This window comes from Bos grunniens, chromosome 8, assembly GCF_055505025.1.
Source record: "Bos grunniens cultivar Pamir isolate PY7600 chromosome 8, Bosgru_T2T1.0, whole genome shotgun sequence".
Lineage (NCBI taxonomy): Eukaryota > Metazoa > Chordata > Mammalia > Artiodactyla > Bovidae > Bos > Bos grunniens.
Genome location: NC_141172.1, coordinates 23,379,166 through 23,400,105, shown reverse-complemented (window position 1 = coordinate 23,400,105; position 20,940 = coordinate 23,379,166). Strand labels below are relative to the sequence as shown.

General features: G+C 43.1%; 1 protein-coding gene across 5 annotated transcripts in view; it reads right to left on the bottom strand.

Annotated features, from left to right (window-relative positions):
- SLC24A2 (solute carrier family 24 member 2) overlaps nucleotides 1–20,940 on the bottom strand; it is a 292,853-nt gene that overhangs the window by 11,269 nt on the left and 260,644 nt on the right. For all 5 annotated transcript variants that reach the window (XM_086414937.1, XM_086414940.1, XM_086414939.1 and 2 more), the window contains 3 exons: nucleotides 15,480–15,620; nucleotides 4,334–4,423; nucleotides 1,420–1,586 (listed from right to left, as the gene is read on the bottom strand). In XM_086414937.1, the coding sequence (XP_086271063.1) occupies nucleotides 1,420–1,586; nucleotides 4,334–4,423; nucleotides 15,480–15,620 (398 nt within the window). The remainder of the gene's footprint in view (nucleotides 1–1,419; nucleotides 1,587–4,333; nucleotides 4,424–15,479; nucleotides 15,621–20,940) is intronic.

Sequence of the window (20,940 nt, the reverse complement as noted above, 5' to 3'; positions counted from 1 at the left end):
TTCATTCACTCATCCATCCATTCATTCTACACACATGTGCCAAGCCACTGCCATGCATTAGACATTGTGTTAGGTTTTGGGGAGTTCTTGTTCTTGGGGAGTTCACAGTCTAGCAGACAGATATACATGACCTTGACAAGAGGGGGAGCTACAGATACACAGAGTGTATACAGGAGCACGAGCCTCCAGGCCAGGCTTAAAGGAATCAGAAAACCAGGACACGAGTTGACACTGGAAGGGTAAGCTGGAGTTTTCCAGACAGACAAGCACTGAGGGGTCTCGAGGGAGAGATGCCAGCAAAGGAAGACAGTGTGGCAGGAGAGGGCCCCTTTGAACTCTAAGGTGGGACAGACAGTGAAGCTCAGAGCAGGGTTCAGATAATTTATGTTCAGATAATGCTGGGCTTGAGAGCATAGACGCTGCTCAAATCCCAGCTGTCTCATTACTCGTTGTGTGAACTCTGCGTCCTTCAGTTTCCTTACCTGAAAAGTGGGGATGATAAACGCACCTCACGTGTGGCTGAGACAGACAAAAATGTATGTACCACATATGTGGTAGATACTGAATGAAAAACTATATATTAGGTAATGGAAAGGATAAGTGAGAACAGTGTTGAACACGATGTTCAATGAGAAAGATTCATTTTTAATGGTCTTCCAAACTCAAGTGCCAAGAGGCCAGTGCTTCTAGGAACACAAGGATAATATCCTATGTCTTACTTTCTCAGGGGACTGCCTTTTGGGGTTACTTTTGAGACTACTTTTACTTTGGACATGTTAAATGAAATGATAGAAGTAACAGCTTCTCTCCCCAGTCAGATCCACTTTAGAGATTATTCATATTGAGAATTTCAGCTTGCTTAACTGTAAGAACAGAGCTCATTATCTGACTTTCAAAAAAACCTAGAGTATCTTCACCGGCTTGGATAAAGAAATGATAATGTCAAACCTGCCAGTGTTTTCCAAGGAAGGAGATGGGATATTTTTTTCCTGGCCTATGTTTTAGTCTGCTTTCCAAATCTCATCTGAGGCTGGTGGGGACTTTAATTAGAATTAGAACATGGGAAAAAAAAGTACTGTGAAACTACCAGAGTATCTCAGTCACATATGAATGTTGAATATTCATGACATGTAGCCAATGCCGTTTTTTAGGTGAAATTCTCTCAAAGTATTTACTACAACACCCGCTCTCTATGTAAGTGTGTGTTTCTCCCTGTCCAAGGATAACTTATTCTTCATGAAGTTCTGTGAAAATGAAAAAATGGAGTTGGTGAGACTGAATGATACTACCAGTCTTTTCTTTCTGTTGGTATGGGTTGGTTTTGGGCTCTGAGATACTGGTCATGACTTCACAAGCTTCTAAGAAGACAAAGACAGTGGTGGAGCTGATGTGACCCTTTATATAATGAGTTCTACTCACCCTACGGTGATGTCAAAAATGTTGCTTCCAACAGAGCTGGACACGGCCATGTCCCCAAGTCCCTTCCGGGCCACTATGACACTGGTGATCAGGTCAGGGATTGAAGTCCCAGCGGCCAAAATGGTCAGACCCATGATCTCTTCACTAATGCCAATTGTCTCTCCAACCTAAAAGCCATGACGGGCAAACAGAGGAGTGTTTGAAGTCACAAAACCATCAAGACCACTAACATTTCAATGCAACTCCCTTTTAATGAATTCTTACTCTCTGCTGTGCTGGGTGTTGAGATAATAACAATGAATAAGCCACAGTCGTTGACAGAAAGATTTATATTTTAATGATACTCAGACCCAAGAGATCAGGAATGTTGGCACAAGGATTAAATAGGTAATCTGAAAAAAGAGCTCTGGAAGACTAGAATGCAGCCTCTATTTGATTTTTGTTAAGACCAGGCAGAGGAAGCAGAAGATCAGAGTTATAAATGCCAATTGGTCATTGGCCCCATGGGCCAGTGCCTGACAATGGCACCAGATCGTGTAGCAAATGTGCCCCTTAATTTATGATTGTAGATTAAGAATTGATACCCAGTGTCCCCATTTTCCCTTAACATCTCCTATTGTCTGTAACCCACTCTTAAACATTTTTAGATTGTACCATTTCCACAGAAAACTTGATTTTGGATTTTTAGGGTTTGGTAACATAGGACTGTAAGTCAGCAAGGCAGCCTTGCTGAAAGCAACAGTTAGGAAATCAGAGGACCTTGCTCCAAGTCTGGCTCTGGCATTTATTAAGTACTTGACTTAGTGCTAACTGGACCAATTGGGTAATGTCTTTGGTCCTCAATTTCTTTCTTTTTCTTCCAGTTTTATTGAGACGTAATTGACATATAGCTCATGTAGCTGTCACTTTCTAATGGAGAGCAGTGAACCACGAGGGCAGGTATACTAGTTCAGTTCCCTAGGCTCTGGGGCGGTGTGACCGTCAAATAAAGGCAGCTCCCAACTATGCTTTTAAGCTAGTGGGAACCAGCTAATTGGCAAACCTGCACATAACAAATAGCTGAGCACTAAATGGTGCACTTCCTATCATTTATAGCTTTTACGGGTCAAAGGTGCAAATGACAGAATTAGTGCTACAGACTTAATAACAGAATCTGTTATTTGATCAGCTGTCTGGATGTTTTGAAAGAGAAAAACATTTCTTTGGTGAAAAGAAAGAGAAACGTCTCATTCATTATTGGCAAATAAGGCTTCTCTTTGTGCATTCTGTATGTCTGTGCTTTTTATTTTTGATAATTATAGTTGTTCCAGGGATTGTGTTTGTATTTTTCTACAAAAGAATGAAAAGAGAATAAGATTGTGGAATTAAGATAATCATTAAAAAGTAAAGAAAAAGATCGAAGCTTGTAGGATGATATTTTCAAGGAAGGCTAAAGAAAAATATATAGGAACAATACATTCCAGTAAGTGAAAAAAATCACTTTTTTTTCTTTATCTGTACATGGAAGAATAAAAATAATTATTATAGAAGGCCATTATATATGTTATAAATGGCAAACATTCATAGCCTGGAAATCTGGAGGCTGAGAAACAGCTTTTTAACTTTTTTTAACAGGTGTGCTCAATCGTGTCCGACTCTTTGCGACCTCATGGACTGTAGCCCGCCTGGCTCCTCTGTCCATGGGATTTCCCAGGCGAGAATACTGGAGTGGGTTACCATTTCCTTCTCCAGGGGATCTTCCCGACCCAGGGATTGAAACTTCTGCGGTGATTTCTGTTGGATATTGTTAGGAAACATCTCTTCGTGAATGTAGAAAATAATGACTTGGGGGCAAACAGAATGTCTTCAGGGGGCCAATGATTTTTGGAAATATTGAAGAAGAGTAATCTGAAGTCAATGTCAGTAAAATAACTGTGATAGGAATAATATGAAATACATTGTAGGAATAACACTTGGTTTATCAGCCAATATTTTCAGTGGATTTTGTTAGTGATGCCATATGTTCTTTCTAAAAAAAATTAAGGTGTAATTTCCATACAGGAAAATTCACCCTTTTAAAAAAAGTGTACGGTTTTGTGAGTTTTGAAAAATATATGCAATCCTGTTTCTCCACACCCTCATCAACAAATGGTATTGTCTGTCTTTTCGGTTGTAGTTGTCCTAATGGTTGTGAAGTGGTATCTTATGATTATTTTTAAAACAACTTTAATTAGCTCTAAGCTTAACTCTTATCTGTAAACTGTGGATAATAATATTACCTGCCCCACAGAATTTATACCCACGTAGAAGGACAAAGGGAGGTGAATTGTGCATATTCAGGCAGTACACATTCAGTCAATAACGGTAACTGTTAGTACCTCTGAGAACATAAGACCGAACATAAGACCTTTGTACCTCCTTTTTCCTTTCATGTGTTACAACAAACAATTCCTGAGAGTTTATTCTGGTGATGGGCATTACGACTGGTATTGAGTTAGAAGTAGTAAAAGTGAAATAGTTTGTAAATTCAGGCTCAAGGAGGAGACCATTTTGTCTCCACGTCTTTTCCTAAGAGCCAGTTTGATGAGAACGTGAGGTGAGTGGCTGTCCAAGTGAAAGGAAGTGTCGCAGAGCTAGGCAAAACCCTGACATTCCTCCAGGCCCGGGCTGGCCTGGTTTCAGGCTGCAGAGGGCAAGTTGTGGATAGACTTGCCTTTCCTCCACACAGCTGTCTGGGGCTATGCCAACTTGATTCCACCCTGCAGAGAAAGGCCAGGAGACGAGGGAAAGTTAAGTGGAGTGAATTCCTTTAGTCCTGGAATATGTGTGTCAGCTGCTATACCCTTGTGCCAGTTTCAGAAAGCAAACACACTGATGAGCCACCTGGCAGCCAAGAGAAAAGCCAGGCAGATGTGTGTCCTTCTCAAGGTCTTACCTGATGTGCCCACCAGACCATCAAGTAAGAGAAGACGGCGATCCAGGAGATGGAGCCGAAAAACGTGATGGGAAAAAACTTCCTTGATGACTGCAAGAGAACCAGGAAGAGGGGAGAGTGTGAGTACTAACCGAGGTGATCTGCCATCCTGGTGAAAAGTGAAAGTGTTAGTCGCTCAGTCGTCTCCAACTCTTTGCGACCCCCATGGACTGAAGCTTGCCAGGCTCCTCTGTCTAGGGGATTTTCCAGGCAAGAATACTAGAGTGGATTGCCATTCCCTTCTCCAGGGGATCTTCCCTACCCAAAGATCAAACCCAGGTCTCCTGCATTGCAGGCAGATTCTTCACCATCTGAGCCACTGGGGAAACCCATCAGTAACCCTTGGTTGAGCTGGGACATTAAGATTTCTCTCGGGAATGTGAAATTGGTTGAAGCCAAGCCATCATAAAACTGGCTGCTGAGATGGGAAGTCTTTTTTTTTAAATTTATTTTTAATTATATGATATTGCTTTACAATGTTGTTGGTTTCTGCCATACAACATAAATCAGCTGAAAGTATACATCCATCTCCTCCTTCTTGAACTTCTCCCCCATTCCACCCCTCTAGGTTGTCACAGAGCACTGGGCTGAGCTGCCTGTGTTATGCAGCAACTTCCCACTAGCTATCTATTTTACATATGGTAATGTATATGTGTCAATGCAACTCTCAGTTCGTCCCACCTGAGATGGCAGTCTTTTGAAGAGAAGGTCTGTTCCTACTGCTGGGTGCTCAGATGCTCTCTGTTCCTGCCCTTTCCCAAGGCTTGGCTTCTCAACCTTGCCTTCAACCCCTCAGTACTCCATATCCCCCCTCCTTCTCCTGCTCCCTTTTCTACCTCCTCTTCAAGTTCATGAGAATCAGTCTCTATCGCTTTGACTCATGTATCCTAATAATAATCCATCTGCCAGAAAGCCTATGGGATTAATTACATTTAACAAGAAAGATCAATAGTTTCAAAAACAAATGGGCTCATTTTACAGCCCCGCGGATTATGAGGAAAAGCCACAGAGAAAAAGCTATCACCACAGTTAATACAGGTTCCCGAGGATGGCCAGTCTCTCAGATACTGGAGCCACACAAGTAGCAAATGCCCACTTGCGCTGCTCTCCACGGGAGTCGCAGAGTAGACACTCTTGGGAATGTTTCCTCTCCTGTTCTCTACCCTTAACTATGTAATGTCCAACTACGGAATTGGGCTTTTAGCCCTAGGCTTTGTGCAATCTCAGGCTTACAGGATGAGCACTTTTCAAATTTCTTTCAAACATCGGCCCAAATCAGATAGCAAAATGCAATGTTTCTTATTGATCCCACTACAGGGAAATCCATGCTTGCGTTGGATGGTAGTGGTGTCTTACTGATGCTCTTTTTGCAAATTGGGATCCTTTAAAACATGCTCAGAAAGCATAATATTCTTAGAGAGCCACTTATTATTGCCAAACACTTTTTATTTCAAAGCTTTCCACTTTTAGAGACAATCTTAGTTTTTGCTTTGATAATACCATCCAATTCTGCCCAGAGAAATAAATGTAGTTGACTTGGATGAATACTATCTCACTTGTCTGAAGGGCTGACCTTGGGCAGTCACACAGAACACTTCTGCCACAGCTTTTGAGAGCTTCATTAACAGCAAAAGATAAACCTGTACACGGTAATCTTTTGAATATCAATAATGACAAACACAGTCTTATCGCTCCAAACAGGCTTGCGTTCTCTGTACTTAGTTCAAGTTTTTAATATATGTTTTCATTATCATTCACATGGTTCTGTTAAATTTCACAAGAATCATTTTCTTTCTTTCAATGGCTGTGGTTTTTCTTGGGCCACTGGTTAGTATGGATGTCTGTAAGACCAGTGGTCTTGATTCAACTGAGGAAAAACATCAGACCCCAGGAAGTAGCCACAATCTTATTTTTCAATGTTTCCCCTGAAACATCTGGCTGAAATATTTTCACATTTCAGACTCAGACTCTTTCTGAGGACCTGAGTACTATTTAATGGGTTATGGGAAAAAAGTAATCAATTTTCAAAGTGGAGGTTGAGACAGTTACTTTGAAAGCAAATTCCTTTTTTTAAAAAATGTGTTTATTTTTATTTGGCTGCCCTGGGTCTGAGTTGTGGCACGCAGGATCTTCAGTAGCATATAGGTTCTTTGTTCCCTGTTAGTTGCTCAGTTATGTTTGACTCTTTGTGACCCTGTGGACTGTAGTCTGCCAGGCTCTTCTGTCCAGGCAAGAATCCTGGGGTGGGTAGCCATTACCCTTCTCCAGGGGATCTTCCTGACCCAGGGACTGAACCCAGGTCTCCTGTATTGCAGGCAGATACTCTATCATCTGAGCCCTGACCAGGGACCCAACCTGGGCCTCCTGCGCTGGGAGCACAGACTTAGCCACCGGACCACCAGAAAAGTCCAAAAAGCAAATTCCTTTAAAGCAAGGAGGTAGCTCCAGCTGGAGATGAGATTATCTGAGCCTTGGAATTGCCAGTGCCAAGTTTCCCCATGCAAGGCATTTAGCTGATTAGAGTCTCCATTCTTTTCCTCTGGTCACAAGTCACTGTTTCAGGACCCTAGGTGTAATGAGCATTTTATCTCCCACGGCCATGCTGTGTCATAGGGAAGAGAAGGGCCCCTCTTGTGATGTGGGGCCACAAGTGTGGTTTGAGCAGCAGCCTGTTTTTAGTTTGATTCTGAACATTCTGGGAGGATATGGAGTATAATCTCCACACTATAACATGGCACATGGACTGGATATCCTGGGAGAGTCCTCATTTCATAGACTGTCCCCTTTCCAGGTTAGTTAACATACTAAGTATGTAAATATTATTTTATTATTATTTAAGTTTTTGTACATTTGCATATCTGTTCATTGATATAGTGTCACAAGTCAGAATCAAATTATTTCAACATATTTCTCATCCGAAAAATATCCCTGAAGCATAAAACATTCCCGGTCAAGAGGCAGAAAATAAGTAATTGAATTAAAGATTTAAAGGAGCCAGTTCAAATCAATGTATTAGTGGAAACCTCTGTAATTCATATTTGATGCTTCAGTTCAGTTCAGTTCAGTTCAGCTCAGTTCAGTCGCTCAGTTGTGTCCGACTCTTCACGACCCCATGAACCTCAGGACGCCAGGCCTCCCTGTCCATCACCAACTCCCAGAGTTTACCCCAACTCATGTCCATTGAGTCAGTGATACCATCCAATCACCTCATCCTCTGTCATCCCCTTCTCCTCCTGCCCTAAATCTTTCCCAGCATCAGGGTCTTTTCAAATGAGCAGCTCTTAGCATCAGCTGGCCAAAGTATTGGAGTTTCAGCTTCAATATCAGTCCTTCCATTGAACATCTAGGACTGATCTCCTTTAGGATGGACTGGTTGGATCTCCTTGCAGTCCCAAGGGACTCTCAAAAGTCTTCTCCAACACCACAGTTCAAAAGTATAAATTCTTTATTTATAAAGCACTCAGCTTTCTTTATAGTCCAACTCACATCCATACATGACTACTATTAAAACCATAGCCTTGACTAGAGGGACCTTTGTTGACAAAGTTATGTCTCTGCTTTTTAATATGCTGTCTAGGTTGGTCATAACTTTCCTTCCAAGGAGTAAGGCGTCTTTTAATTTCATGGCTGCAATCACCATCTGCAGTGATTTTGGAGCCCCCCAAAAATAAAGTCTGACACTGTTTCCACTGTTTCCCCATCTATTTGCTATGAAGTGATAGGACCAGATGACATGATCTTAGTCTTCTGAATATTGAGCTTTAAGCCAACTTTTTCACTCTCCTCTTTCACTTTCATCAAGAGGTTCTTTAGTTCTTCTTTACTTTTCTTCCATAAGGGTGTGTTCATCTGCATATCTGAGGTTATCGATATTTTCCCAGCAATCTTGATTCCAGCTTGTGCTTCCTCCAGCCCAGCGTTTCTCATGATGTACTCTGCATATAAGTTAAATAAGCAGGGTGACAATATACAGCCTTGACGTATTCCTTTTCCTATTTGGAACCAGTCTGTTGTTCCGTGTCCAGTTCTAACTGTTGCTTCCTGACCTGCATACAGGTTTCTCAAGAGGCAGATCAGGTGGTCTGTTATTCCCATCTCTTTTAGAATTTTCCACAGTTTATTGTGATCCACACAGTCAAGGCTTTGGCATAGTCAATAAAGCAGAAATAGATGTTTTTCTGGAATTCTCTTGCTTTTTCCATGATCCAGCGGATGTTGGCAATTTGATCTCTGGTTCCTCTGCCTTTTCTAAAACCAGCCTGAACATCTGGAAGTTCATGGTTCACGTATTACTGAAGCCTGGTTTGGAGAATTTTGAGCATTACTTTGCTAGCGTGTGAGATGAGTGCAATTGTGCGGTAGTTTGAGTATTCTTTGGCATTGCCTTTCTTTGGGATTGGAATGAAAACTGACCTTTTCCAGTCCTGTGGCCACTCTTGAGTTTTCCAAATTTGCTGACATATTGAATGCAGCACTTTCACAGCATCATCTTTTACAAGTCTTAATCAAGAAGCTAACTAGTAATTATTTGACATATAAATGTACCTAGTGTTGGATTAGGGGCTCATTGAAAAAAAAGATTAAAAATAATTTTTCTTTGTAAAATTTCAGGTCTTCATCCTTAACTAGGGGTAGGAAAAGTCTGGGCACCTATTCTGTACCTAGATCTTGAACTAGACATGAAATTTAAATCTAGGTCTGTCTGACTCTATATAGCACATATTCTTAGATGTTAGGAATCCAGGTTATATTCATTTCTAAAGAAAAGACAGGGCCAATAATGCTCAAAATATACCCAGCTTTGGACACTTAATGGTCATTATCATCATAATACTAGCTTGTGCTCTGAATGTCAGAAAATAAAGAACATCAGGGAAATACAGACTAGCATTCCAGCTGTACGACCATCTGCCTCACCCAGCCTCCCATACAGTTCTTTCTTTGGAAGCATCAACTTTTCATGCATCAGCAGTTTGGTTAAGTGTTTCTGGACCATCAAAGTACCTTATCATTTCCAATTTCACAGCCCAGGTAATTCCTTCTTTCATTTTTTTCTGGATTATTCCCCTTCTTTGGACTCTATGGTCTCATTCCAGTTATCACTGCCCAGTAGAACCTGTACAGTTATTTAGTTACCAGTCTCATTGGAAGGCTTCCCTGGTGGCTCAGTGGGTAAAAGAATATGCCTGCAATGCTGGAGACCTGGGTTCGATCCCTGGGTTGGGAAGATCCCCTGGAGAAGGGAATGGCAACCCACTCCAGTGTTCTTGCCTGGAGAATCCCTTGGGCAGAGATGCCTGGCGGGCTGCAGTCCACAGGGTCACACAGAGTTGTACATGACTGAGCAACTAACACTTAATACTCATTGCAAGGAAGAAAGAGCTCTTCAAGCCAAGGTCTGGTGTGTCAATTCCTGGTTTGTAATGGTGGCTCATTCTGACATCTGGTGGGATGGGCCTCACACCAATTAGCAGAAAGCAAATTGTGTCCATGTGCTGGCTGGCACATGTGTCCATTTTGTTCCCAATGTAATGGTTTACTTGTATAATTGATAGCTAATGTTCTCATTAGAAGTTTTTAGTACATCAGAATGATACTTTCTTGGCTTAGAAAACATTGCTGGACACTAGCTGGTGGCACAAATTTGCCATCTACTTATTTAAATTAAAAAAAAAAATATTCACCAAGCATCTCCTCTGTGCAAGGTTCTGGGGCATACATATTTAACAAAGTTCTTCAAAGCAATCCTGTTAAAGATTGAAAGTATGGTCTCTGGATTACTATGACCAGTAGTAATCCTTGCTTGTCAATTACCAGCAATGTGCCCTGAGACAAATTATTTCATCTCTCTATGTCTCAGTTTCTGTAAAATGAGGGGAATAACAATATCTAGTTGTATTGAGGATTTCATGCAGATGAAATGTCTATCAAATTCCTTGCATGGAACAAGTGCTCAGATAGTAATGGGAGTTGTTATTAGACAATATTAACCTCAATTTGATTTTTAAGACATGAAAAAACTGAAACTCAGGGAGGTGAAAATGACCTCAGACATCTGGCTTAGAGTCTTGGCTTTGCTTCTTATTAGCTGGTCTTGCTTGGACAGGTCACTCAAACTCTCAGGGCCCCAATCACTCCATCCTTGCTAGAACCATCCTTGGTTCACAGTAGACGCATAATAAATACTTGGTGAGTGAACTAATGCATGACAGAAACTGCAAAATCCTGGGTGAGTTGTAAGTACCTTCCTAGATCTGATGGGTCATGTTTTGGTATCTCATGCATTCCTGTTTTGGAAGAACACCCATCCTAGGCCATGAGAGAATATAACTTTGGGGGGGTCTTTGTTTCCTTTATTATTTTCAATTTTCATCAAAGACATTAAGGTTGCATTTCAGTTCTTGGACTTTTAAAACAAAGCCACTAATTTAAGAAAACTATAAATGTGAAACCCACATTAATTATCTGAGCTGAAAGTATGCATAATTCAGCAAATACTGTCATACAATTTGCATATAAATTAAGTGGAAATAAAAACAAGTGGGGGTATAATTTACTCTGAAACTAGATGTGTATACATTTAAAAAAATCCTGTTTTCATTGTAATTATTGTCAAGGTTTAGGATGCTCATCTCCATGGGTAAGTCAAAAACTACTCAGGATGCAGAGCTACCAGGCTCTGAGGAGTAGCAAGTGTCTCTTCTCTCCCTGGGTAATTTTTCAAGAGGCCCTGTGGCAAGACATGAGGACAGTGGCAGACTGAAAAAAATGGCCATATCACGTTATAATTCCTCCCATGGAGAGATAAGGTCTGTTTCCCAAGCTTTTGAATCTGGGTTGGCCTTAGGCCTTGCTCTGACCAATAGAATGTGGTAGAAATGACAGCATGCAGGCTCTAAACTAGATCTTTGTGGCTTTGTGACTTTCATTTTCACTACTCTTGGAACTTGGCCGTCATATGAATAAGCCCAGGCTAGACTGCTTAAGGACAGAAGACCACGTGGAACAGAATCAAGGTATTCCAGCTGACATTCCAGCCTCCAGCTATGTAAGTGAGAGGTGGAACTGTCAGGCCAAGCCTCAGCCACATTGCCAACTCGGAGGATTATGGGCTAAAAGAATACTTGTTTTAAGTCACTAAGTTTTGGGATGTTATACAACAAAAGCTAACTTATGCAAGATCAAACCTAATGAAACTCTCTTGAGCTGAGCATGAGCAAGAAGCTGCTTACTGGCCTTTGTACCAACCAGCAAGCTTGTTTTGTTTGGCATTCCATATATGCAAAGAGTGACCATGTAACTCAAGCCTGTATGCTCTGAGAGTAAACTGGGACTATTGTATCGATGGTTATCTATGGTTTCCTGAATCACAGAACATTAAAGCTGGCCAGAAATTTAGAGATCTTCCTCCACTCCTGTATTTCACAAAGGAGGAAATATGAGGTCGAGATTTGAGATGTGACTTTCCCATGATTGCACAATGCGTGTGTCTCGTGGGAAAAACCACTGCAGTCAACATGGTAGCATGAGATTGCTCCAGAGTCAGGAGACCTGGGTTTGAGTCTAGCTGCTCCCTCTAGTGAAAGTGAAAGTAAAGTCGCTCAGTCATGTCCGACTCTTTGCGACCCCATGGGCAGTAGCCTGCACCAGGCTCCTCTGTCCATGGGATTTTCCAGGCAAGAATACTGGAGTGGGTTGTCATTTCCTTCTCCAGGGAATCTTCCCAACCCAGGGATTGAACCCAGGTGTTCCGTATGGTAGACAGACGCTTTACCATCTGAGCCACCAGGGAAGTCCTAGCGAGAGCATGAAGTCCTAGCTCTCACTAGTAAGGCTGTGCTTTGTTTCCTCTACTGAGTTTAGAGCAACTTAAAAATAGGAATTGTGGGACTTCCCTGGAGGTCCAGTGGTTAAGACTCTGCACTTCCAATGCAGGGGATGTGAGTTTGATCCCTGGTTGGGGAACTAAGATCCCACATGCCAGTGTGGTGTGGCCAAAACATTAAAAAAAAAAAAAGAGGAATTGTGACTGATGTGACTTTATGTCTCTTTTAGGGCATAAAGCCTGATGCCTGGCACATAATATATGTTTAATAAATATTTGCTGAGGAAATCTACAAACACCCAAGGTTCTACCTAAAAGCCTCATTTCTGCTTGGAACAGCACACATACTCAGGAAAAGACAGAAAAAAATCCAGTCCACACAGCAATGGCCCTTCAGGGTACAGTGGGGAAAAATCCCACCGGCCACCCCAGCACACGCTGTGGGGGCTGGCTCCTGTGGGGTACTGCTCAGCGAATGACCAGTCAGCGGCACTGCACGGGGAGTATCCTGTTCAGCTGCATCTGCTTGCTTTTCACCCTGGGGATTACGGCATCAGCCAGAGCAGGTCTAACTGTAGCCATGGTGGAGTCCTGTTTGTGGTCCAGGAGTCCCTGCTTGAGAGCGCTGATCTTCCCTAACAGCTTCCTTGACTCGGATCACAGAGGGAGCGAGTACTCTGCCAGCCTTTGCTCTGAGTCCCACCCAGCCCTGAGGTTCCAGGACCTTGAGTCGCTGGCAACCTCCTCCTCCCATTCCTGCACGTCTTCCTGATGGCTCCAGCAGTTGTACACTGACATCGATCACTCTTTTCTTTAAAAGTTATTTAAAAAATTATTATTAAATTAAAAAATCGATGTAGAATTGATTTACAATATCATGTTTCAAGTGTACAGTACAGTGATTCAGTCCTATATATATACACTATGTGTATATATTCTTCAGATTCTCTTCCCTTACGGGTTATTATAAGACACTGAGTCTAGTCCTCTGTGCTGTACAGTAGGTCCATGTTGGTTATCTGCTTTATAACATTGATCAGTCTTATTAGCGAACCAGGCCCCTCTGCTCTGGGCCATATCACACTAGATCTGCTGTGGGGATTTAGAAAACCCTGTTTGTCTCCCTCATTTTCCTCCCTGAGCTAAGCAAAAGCATTGAGCTAAATAGCAGAGCAATGGTGACAGAGAGAGAGGGAGAGAGAGGCAATGAGTGAGTGAGCGCATGTGAGCACGTACATCTCAGAAATGTCCTTGTGATGGGAGCCAAGAAGAAACTGAACGCATTCCAGCTATTTGGCTGCAGGTTTCCAGGAAGCCAGGCCTTTGTATAGAGCAGATGCTCTGTAACAGCATCTTGAACAAAGAAACCTAGATAGTGCTTTAAATGAGCCACACCTGCTACATTCACCCATTCCTAGCAAACGTCTAATGCCAGGGGTCTTTACGTGAGGGGTCATTCCTGGCCTGTACTTGATAAGACAAGGCTCTCTGTCAGGTTGGCTTATTTCTGGGTCAGAACAGAGTAATGAGACAGGATGTTTCTCCAGTCTTTTTCAAATGAGGAAAGTGGGATCATCGCAGGGCTTTTGAAGAAGGATGCTAAATTATGCTGGATGTTATTGCAGTATTCTATTCCAAATGCTTTTAGCAATGTTTTTGTATTTTTACCTTCTGGCACCAAGAAATATGAGGAAGAGCCCAAGCTGTGTGGTCACATGGGCCTGGGTGTGAATCTCAGCTCCATGCCCTAGGAAGTGACCAGGCGTGAGCTAGTTAACTCCTTTTGCCTAAGTTTCTTTCTACTTATGCCTATATATATATATGTAAAATTAGTAGATATACACTTTTGTTGAATGAGTACATGTGTGAAGGCCCATAATAAAAAAGGGAAGCTGTTTCTCTTTATTTCTTTATTTGTCATTAGTTCTTTCACCTTTTGGGGCAGTGGCCCAAGAACCCAGTTTGACAACACTGGAGGGGATGTTCTTTTAAGCTGATCTACACTCAGACTGTACTTTGCTGATTATAAGATGGCATTGTGTTCATAGCACCCAGCACACAATCGTGGAAGATAATAATATTCATTATGGTAATGATAATACTGGAGGGAGCAGATCAGACATGTACGCATTTATACCACACGAATGCATTGCTTTAAATTATTTTTTGAATTGAATGAGTAATTTGTGTACACAGTCAACAAAATGCAAGTCACCCTTCTGCCTCAGACCTTCATTTCCACTTTGCAGAGACAATCACTGTGGTAGTTTTAAAACATGGTTGCAAATTCTTTGAAATTGCTGCCATCAAGGGTGTCATATGCTGTAGGACACTGATAATTTTGTTGCCCTAGACAGATTTATGATCGCTCTGACTAGTAGAGTTCAGTGGAGGTGACTGTGTGACTGCTGAGACTAGACTAACCAGAGACAAGGAGCTTCTCCTTGTGTGGCAAGAACACTGACTCTTGGAGCCAGGACCCCTTATGAAAGACATTTGACTATCTTGATGCTGCCATACAGTGAGGAACCCCAGTCACACAATAGGTTCTCTAGGGGATGATCCCAACTGAGCCCAGACTTTGAATCATCTCTGCTCAGGTGCCAGAAACATGAGCGAAGAAATCTCCAGATAGTTCTGCAGCTGCTGCTGCTGCTAAGTCGCTTCAGTTGTGTCCGACTCTGTGCGACCCCACAGATGGCAGCCCATCAGGCTCCTCTGTCCCTGGGATTCTCCAAGAAAGAATACTGGAGTGGGTTGCCATTTCCTCCTCCAATGCATCAAAGTGAAAAGTGAAAGTGAAGTCACTCAGTTGTGTCCGACTCTTTGTGATCCCATGGACTGTAGCCTACCAGGCTCCTCTGTCCATGGGATTTTCCAGGCAAGAATACTGGAGTGGACTGCCATTTCCCTCTCCACCAGATAGTTCTAGCCCCCAGTCATCTAAGCCTTCCCAGCTGAGGCCACAGACATTCTGGAACAGAGACCAGCCATCCCCAGTGTGTCCATTTGAATCCCTGATCCACGGGATCCATGAGCAAAATAACCTGGTTGTCATTTCACACCACTAAGTTCGGGGGGTGGTTCATTATGCATATTTGCTAACCAGAACAATCACTATCATCACGCATCTGTCCAGAGAAATTTCAAGCACATATATACATACGCATGTATATATGTCATCCTTTCCTCCTTTCCTTATAGGAGCAGGCTCTTGTTGTATGCTGTGCTTCCCCTCCTCCCCTGACGAGAAATTAAAAAAAAAAAAAAAGCTTTACTTACAGGTTTTCGAACATCAGGTAAGGTAATCCAGAGAGGAAACACTATGGGGAGAACAATTAGGAATGTGACTTGTTTGCGTGGATCAGAAGGCCAGGCCAGGCTGAGAGGCTGGTCCTCTTCATCTTCACCTGTCTCTGTGGTCTGTTGTAGAAACAAGGAGATAAAAAAATAAACAAAAAATGATAATAACGTCCTCAGGCCACAAAACAAGGAGGGGATCTTCAGATCCCACTAGCAGCTTTCTTGGGTCATCTCAGCTGCTTTCATCTATGGACTTTTTAGGTCTATAAGAGAATCCCATCTGTCATAGTCCGAATCTCAGGAACAAGAAATACATTGCTCAGCCATGTGGATTTAAGAACTTCCTTTCCTTTTTACCTTTCCTGGTGTCTCAGATGGTAAAGCGTCTGCCTACAATGTGGGAGCCCTGGGTTCTATCCCTGGGTCAGGAAGATCCTTGGGGAAGGAAATGGCAACCCGCTCCAGTACTCTTGCCAGGAAAATCCCATGGATGGAGGACCCTAGTGGGCTATAGTCCACGGGATCGCAAAGAGTCAGATGTGACGAGTGACTTCACTTCACTTCACTTTCCTTTCCCTGAACATTCTCTAGCTTCCTGAATTGATCATTTCAACTGGAGTGAATTACAGTGCCAATCCATGAACTTCATAGGAGAAACCACGTCTGCATAGCAAAAGACCCCAATTATGCAAATCTATGTTGCATTTGCTGGCTTCCCCTGTTGAATGCAACATATATTTGGCTCAGTGGTAAAAGAATCCTCAGGTTCCATCCTGGATTGGGAAGATCCCCTGGAGGAGGGCATGGCAACCCCCTCCAATATTCTTGCCTGGAGAATCCCATGGACAGAGGAGCCTGGTGGGCTACAGTCCATGGGGTCGCAAATAATTGGACATGACTTAGCGACTAAACAACAATGTTGCATTCGCAGAGAAACAAGAGAATGAAGTAGAGGTGCTAAAGGTGTGGGTGTGGGGTGCACAGGGCTGCAGAGCTGGGGGTAAATCTCAGTGTTTCCGTCCAGGCAGCAAGCAGCCTGCGTTTTATTTGCTGCCTGCTGAAGTCAGCAGCTTTTGAACTTGAGCAAAAAGGGGCAGAAGGCAGATCAGGGCCTGGCAGGATGACTATTAGCCTGTCAGATGGGCCCTCCAAACCTCCAACACAGTGCTGCAGATAGCATCCATCACTCCCTTCCCTGCTTGTTTAAACATGAAAGTGTAGCAGTCAGGACCATGCGTCAGATCTAAAAATATCAACAGGAATTTTCCACTGATGCTTCCTTTTGAGATCATATAAATAACACACACAGCTCCTGCTCCCCTGTGTCCCCCACCTGGGACTCTTGCTTCCAGAATCCTGGTGTATTTCAAGCAGTAGCACTGAATCCCACCAGCACCTCTCCCTAGGGAGGTGGTAGGTGGGCCAGTCTCAGGCCATGTGGTCTACAGGAAAAGCATGCGACTAGAGACAGGAATGAGTGTGACGCCCGACCTGCTACTGTGTTATGTTTACTTATTTATAATGTATACCCTAATACTGCCAAAAGGATTTTTAGTGGCTTACACAATCACCCTCACTTTCTCTCCAGGAGTTGAAACAAATAATTAAAAAAGCTAATCTTAAGCCATACTGAAAAAGGTTCTTTCCATATGAGTGTATGTCCTTGGCAGCAAGTGAAAGAATTTTAAACACCAAATACGAGGGAATTAAGAGGATTAGGTAATAAGGCAGAATTAGGAAGTTGGTGCATATTATTTGGGTTGTCTGGATCTTCATTAAATATGCTTCTTATGTTCTCCATCTCATTGTTCTGTAATACGTTGGAAAAGAAGGAGGATCTAAAATCAGTCATCTACGTTTCCACCTTAGGAAACAGGAAAATGAAGCACAAATTAGATCCAAAGTAAGCAGGAGAAAAGAGATAATAAAAATCAGAGAAGAAATCAATGACACTGAAAACAGGAAGTCAACAGAGAAAGTCAACAAAAGCAAAAGCTGTTTCTTTCGCTATGTAGGGTCCATCCACTGTTTCCTTTACCCATCCCTAGGGCTCCTGCCCCTGACAGAAGCTTGGGTGTGCTGTTCCTGGTTCCTCCTCTGAGCCACCTCCACCTTCTCCCAGCAGATGCAGCAGATGTAGCAAATATCATTCCCTATAGGGCTCACCCAGCCTCCCAAGGGGTCAGTTGACTACATGAATAATCTCTATGTAATGAGACCAGTGAAGACTAGAAAAGAGGTGCATGTTAACTGTTTCCTTCCAGATATGATCTTTCTTGTTTCACTCCAAATGAATGACTTTCTGCTCCCCATCTGGGAGATGCCTCAGGAATAGGGAGGATCATGCGAGAGTTGAGACCTTACATTACATGCAATAAGTACCCTGTATCATGCAAGGTGAGTGGTTTTATTCAGACAGAGAGGAGTCTAGCACTTCCTTGAAGACCTATCAATCTGATCTGGTCATCAAGCTCCTTCCCCTTCCAGAATGGACACTCCCCCACCCCGCCATGGTCAGATCCCCCACTGCCATCTGCAATCTAGAAACTTCTCTCTAGACTCTAAGTTAACCTTTTTTTTAGAGAAAAAAGCAAAAGCAACTCTTTATGACTCATATCATTTTAATGACACCAACAGATGGTGACATTTCATCAATAACCCTTCTGCTTATAACCTACGGATTAGCTCCTTTCTCCATCTGCCAAAGTCACCAGGCAGGCAGTACCACCAGCAAATAGTGGAAAATAATTATCTGTTTAGATACATAAGCTCTAAACACACTACCGTCCAACGCAAACAATTAGCTATATTGTACGGCTTCCAAAAGCTGCATTTAAGGTGGCTGTTGCTAGAGCAGAAATGGACAAGGAGAAGATGCTGGGTCTCAGGTTACACAAACAGTGCTCTCTGTGGGGACATCATGGCCTCTTGTGGATGAAGATTGCCATAGACAGAAGTTCAGGGGCCCAGAATCCTGCAGAGGATTTGAGAGGTACCCAGGGAGCAAGGCTGTCAGCATGTCTTAGGGGAAATTCTCTTTGTCTTTTTGCCAAGTGCAATCTCACTCTGGTTCAATGGGTGACAGCTTGCAAGCTAGTTAGAAAAGTGGAAAAAAAGTACTGTTCCAAGTCTGGGGCTTGTTTTGCCTTTGCCCAAGCTGGGGCTGCTGGCATGCTCATTTGTCTCAACCCCAGGAGAGGCTGGGCAATGATTTTCCAGTTTTTCCTGGAGTCGTGGCATCCTCACTTTGACCTTGCAATAACCCATCCTTACCTCCTAAAACTTCTGTAGCATATCCAGAGAAAATGCAAAAATGATCCAGAAAGAAAAAGTCAGCTGTCTTGTGATAAAAGGGTTTAGAATAGTGTAAGATCTGGGGTCTCTGTAGAATCCCTACTCCTACTACTGCTAAGTCGCTTCAGTCGTGTCCGACTCTGTGCGACCCCATAGATGGCAGCCCACGAGGCTCCCCCGTCCCTGGGATTCTCCAGGCAAGAACACTGGAGTGGGGTGCCATTTCCTTCTCCAATGCATGAAAGTGAAAAGTGAAAGTGAAGTCGCTCAGTCGTGTCCCACTCTTAGCGACCCCACAGACTGCAGCCTACCAGGCTCCTCTGTCCATGGGATTTTCCAGGCAAGAGAACTGGAATGGGTTGCCATTGTCTTTTCTGTAGAATCCCTAGAATTATGCAAAATCAGGGCAGCAATGATTGATTTTGCAACCCCTGACACAGGCTTCCCAGGTGGGGCTAGAGGGTAAAGGACCTGCCTGCCAATGTAGGAGATGTAAGAGATGTGGGTTTGATCCCTGGGTCAGGAAGATCCCCTGGAGGAGGGCACAGCAACCCACTCCAGTACTCATGCCCAGAGAATCCCATGGAAAGAGGAGCCTGGTGGGCTACAGTCCATACGGTCGCAAAGAGTTGGACACAACTTAGCAACTAAACAATACTCCCTGACATGGAAAACCTGAGCCTCAAATACGTGACTCTAAGTTTCCACACAGTGACGTTCTGGTTGTCCAATCTTGAAGGAGCCAATGCATCCTGGCAGGAAGAGCAGGTGCTGGAGGATCAAGAGATTTGAATTTCAAAGGGGAGACAAAACAAACAGCACCAAAGAATTTATTCTTTATCTATTACGAGGATGCTGGCAAATGACACAGCAAGAGCTTCTGATTGTTCTCTAGTATCTATTCTGCATGTTACAGATGGAATTGTGTCTTTTCCAAACTCCTGTGTTGAAGTCCCAGCCCCCAGGACCTTAGCTGTGACTGAAGACAAGGCCCTTAAAAAGGTGATCAGGTTAAAATGAGGGCTTTATGAGGGGTCTTAACCCACTGCGATTGGTGTCCTTATAATAGGAGGTTAGGACTGAGAGAGACACCAGGGATGTGCATGCTCAGAACAAAGACCACATGAGGACAAAGCAAGAAGGCAGCCAAACGTAAGGAGAGGGGCCTCAGCGGAAAATGACCTCTAGACACCTTGATCTTGGATGTTCAGCCTCCAGAACTGTGAGGAAATAAATTTCTGTGGTTTAAGCCACCTGGCCTCTGATTTTTTTTTTTTTAATGGCAGCCCTAGAAACCTAACATATTGCCCTTGTGCTTTAGTGACAGAAGGCCTCCTTTTACCTGGGCCTGGAATAAAGTCTCTATTTCCAACCTTTCTTGTCATGGGATTAAGTTCTGGCCAATGAGATGGAATGGGAAGTATCTTCTGCAACTTCTGGGATGTGTCTTTAAAGGGTGGAGGCGTATCCTTCATCACTCATTCCTCCTTCCGGCTGCCAGGAATGGGGACATTTTGGCCAGAGTCTGAACGGTCATCTTGGACTCACAAGGTGGAGAAAGAGTATAAAAGGATCTGACTTTTGACACCCATCAAGAGCCATTCTGGCCCTCGGCTGCCTATAAAGACTTGGGAGAGACATAAAATTCTATCTTATTTAAGTCACTGTCATTTTGGGGTTTTGGTTGCTAATGGTGGAACCTTATCCTAGCTGATCCGGTGGCCTCTTTATGAGGAATCAAGGGAGAACAATCTTTCACATCTTAGCATTGGGAAAACTCATGCTTCTTCTAGAAACTTTGAGACATCTGTGAATCAGGGAAATGATGCTATTTATTTCTTTGCACTGGAGAGTTCAGAGGCAAATTTGTAACCCCTGACCAGCAACCACAGCACTGGGATCTGAGCTCACCTTAGTCTAGTCTTACTGATACACTTCCCACTATCTTTTCCATCCTTTGCTGCATTTTCTCAAAAATAGTCATTTTATCCTTTTCTTTCATCAGATGTATTTTGCAAGCAGCCCCAGATCTTTGTGAAGCAAGGTGGGACAGACCTAGAAATACAACTCTGCAGTGATCCTACAGAATTTTGGGGATAACTTTATGAGAGAGAGAGAGAAAGAGAGGAGAAGAGACAGAGGCGAG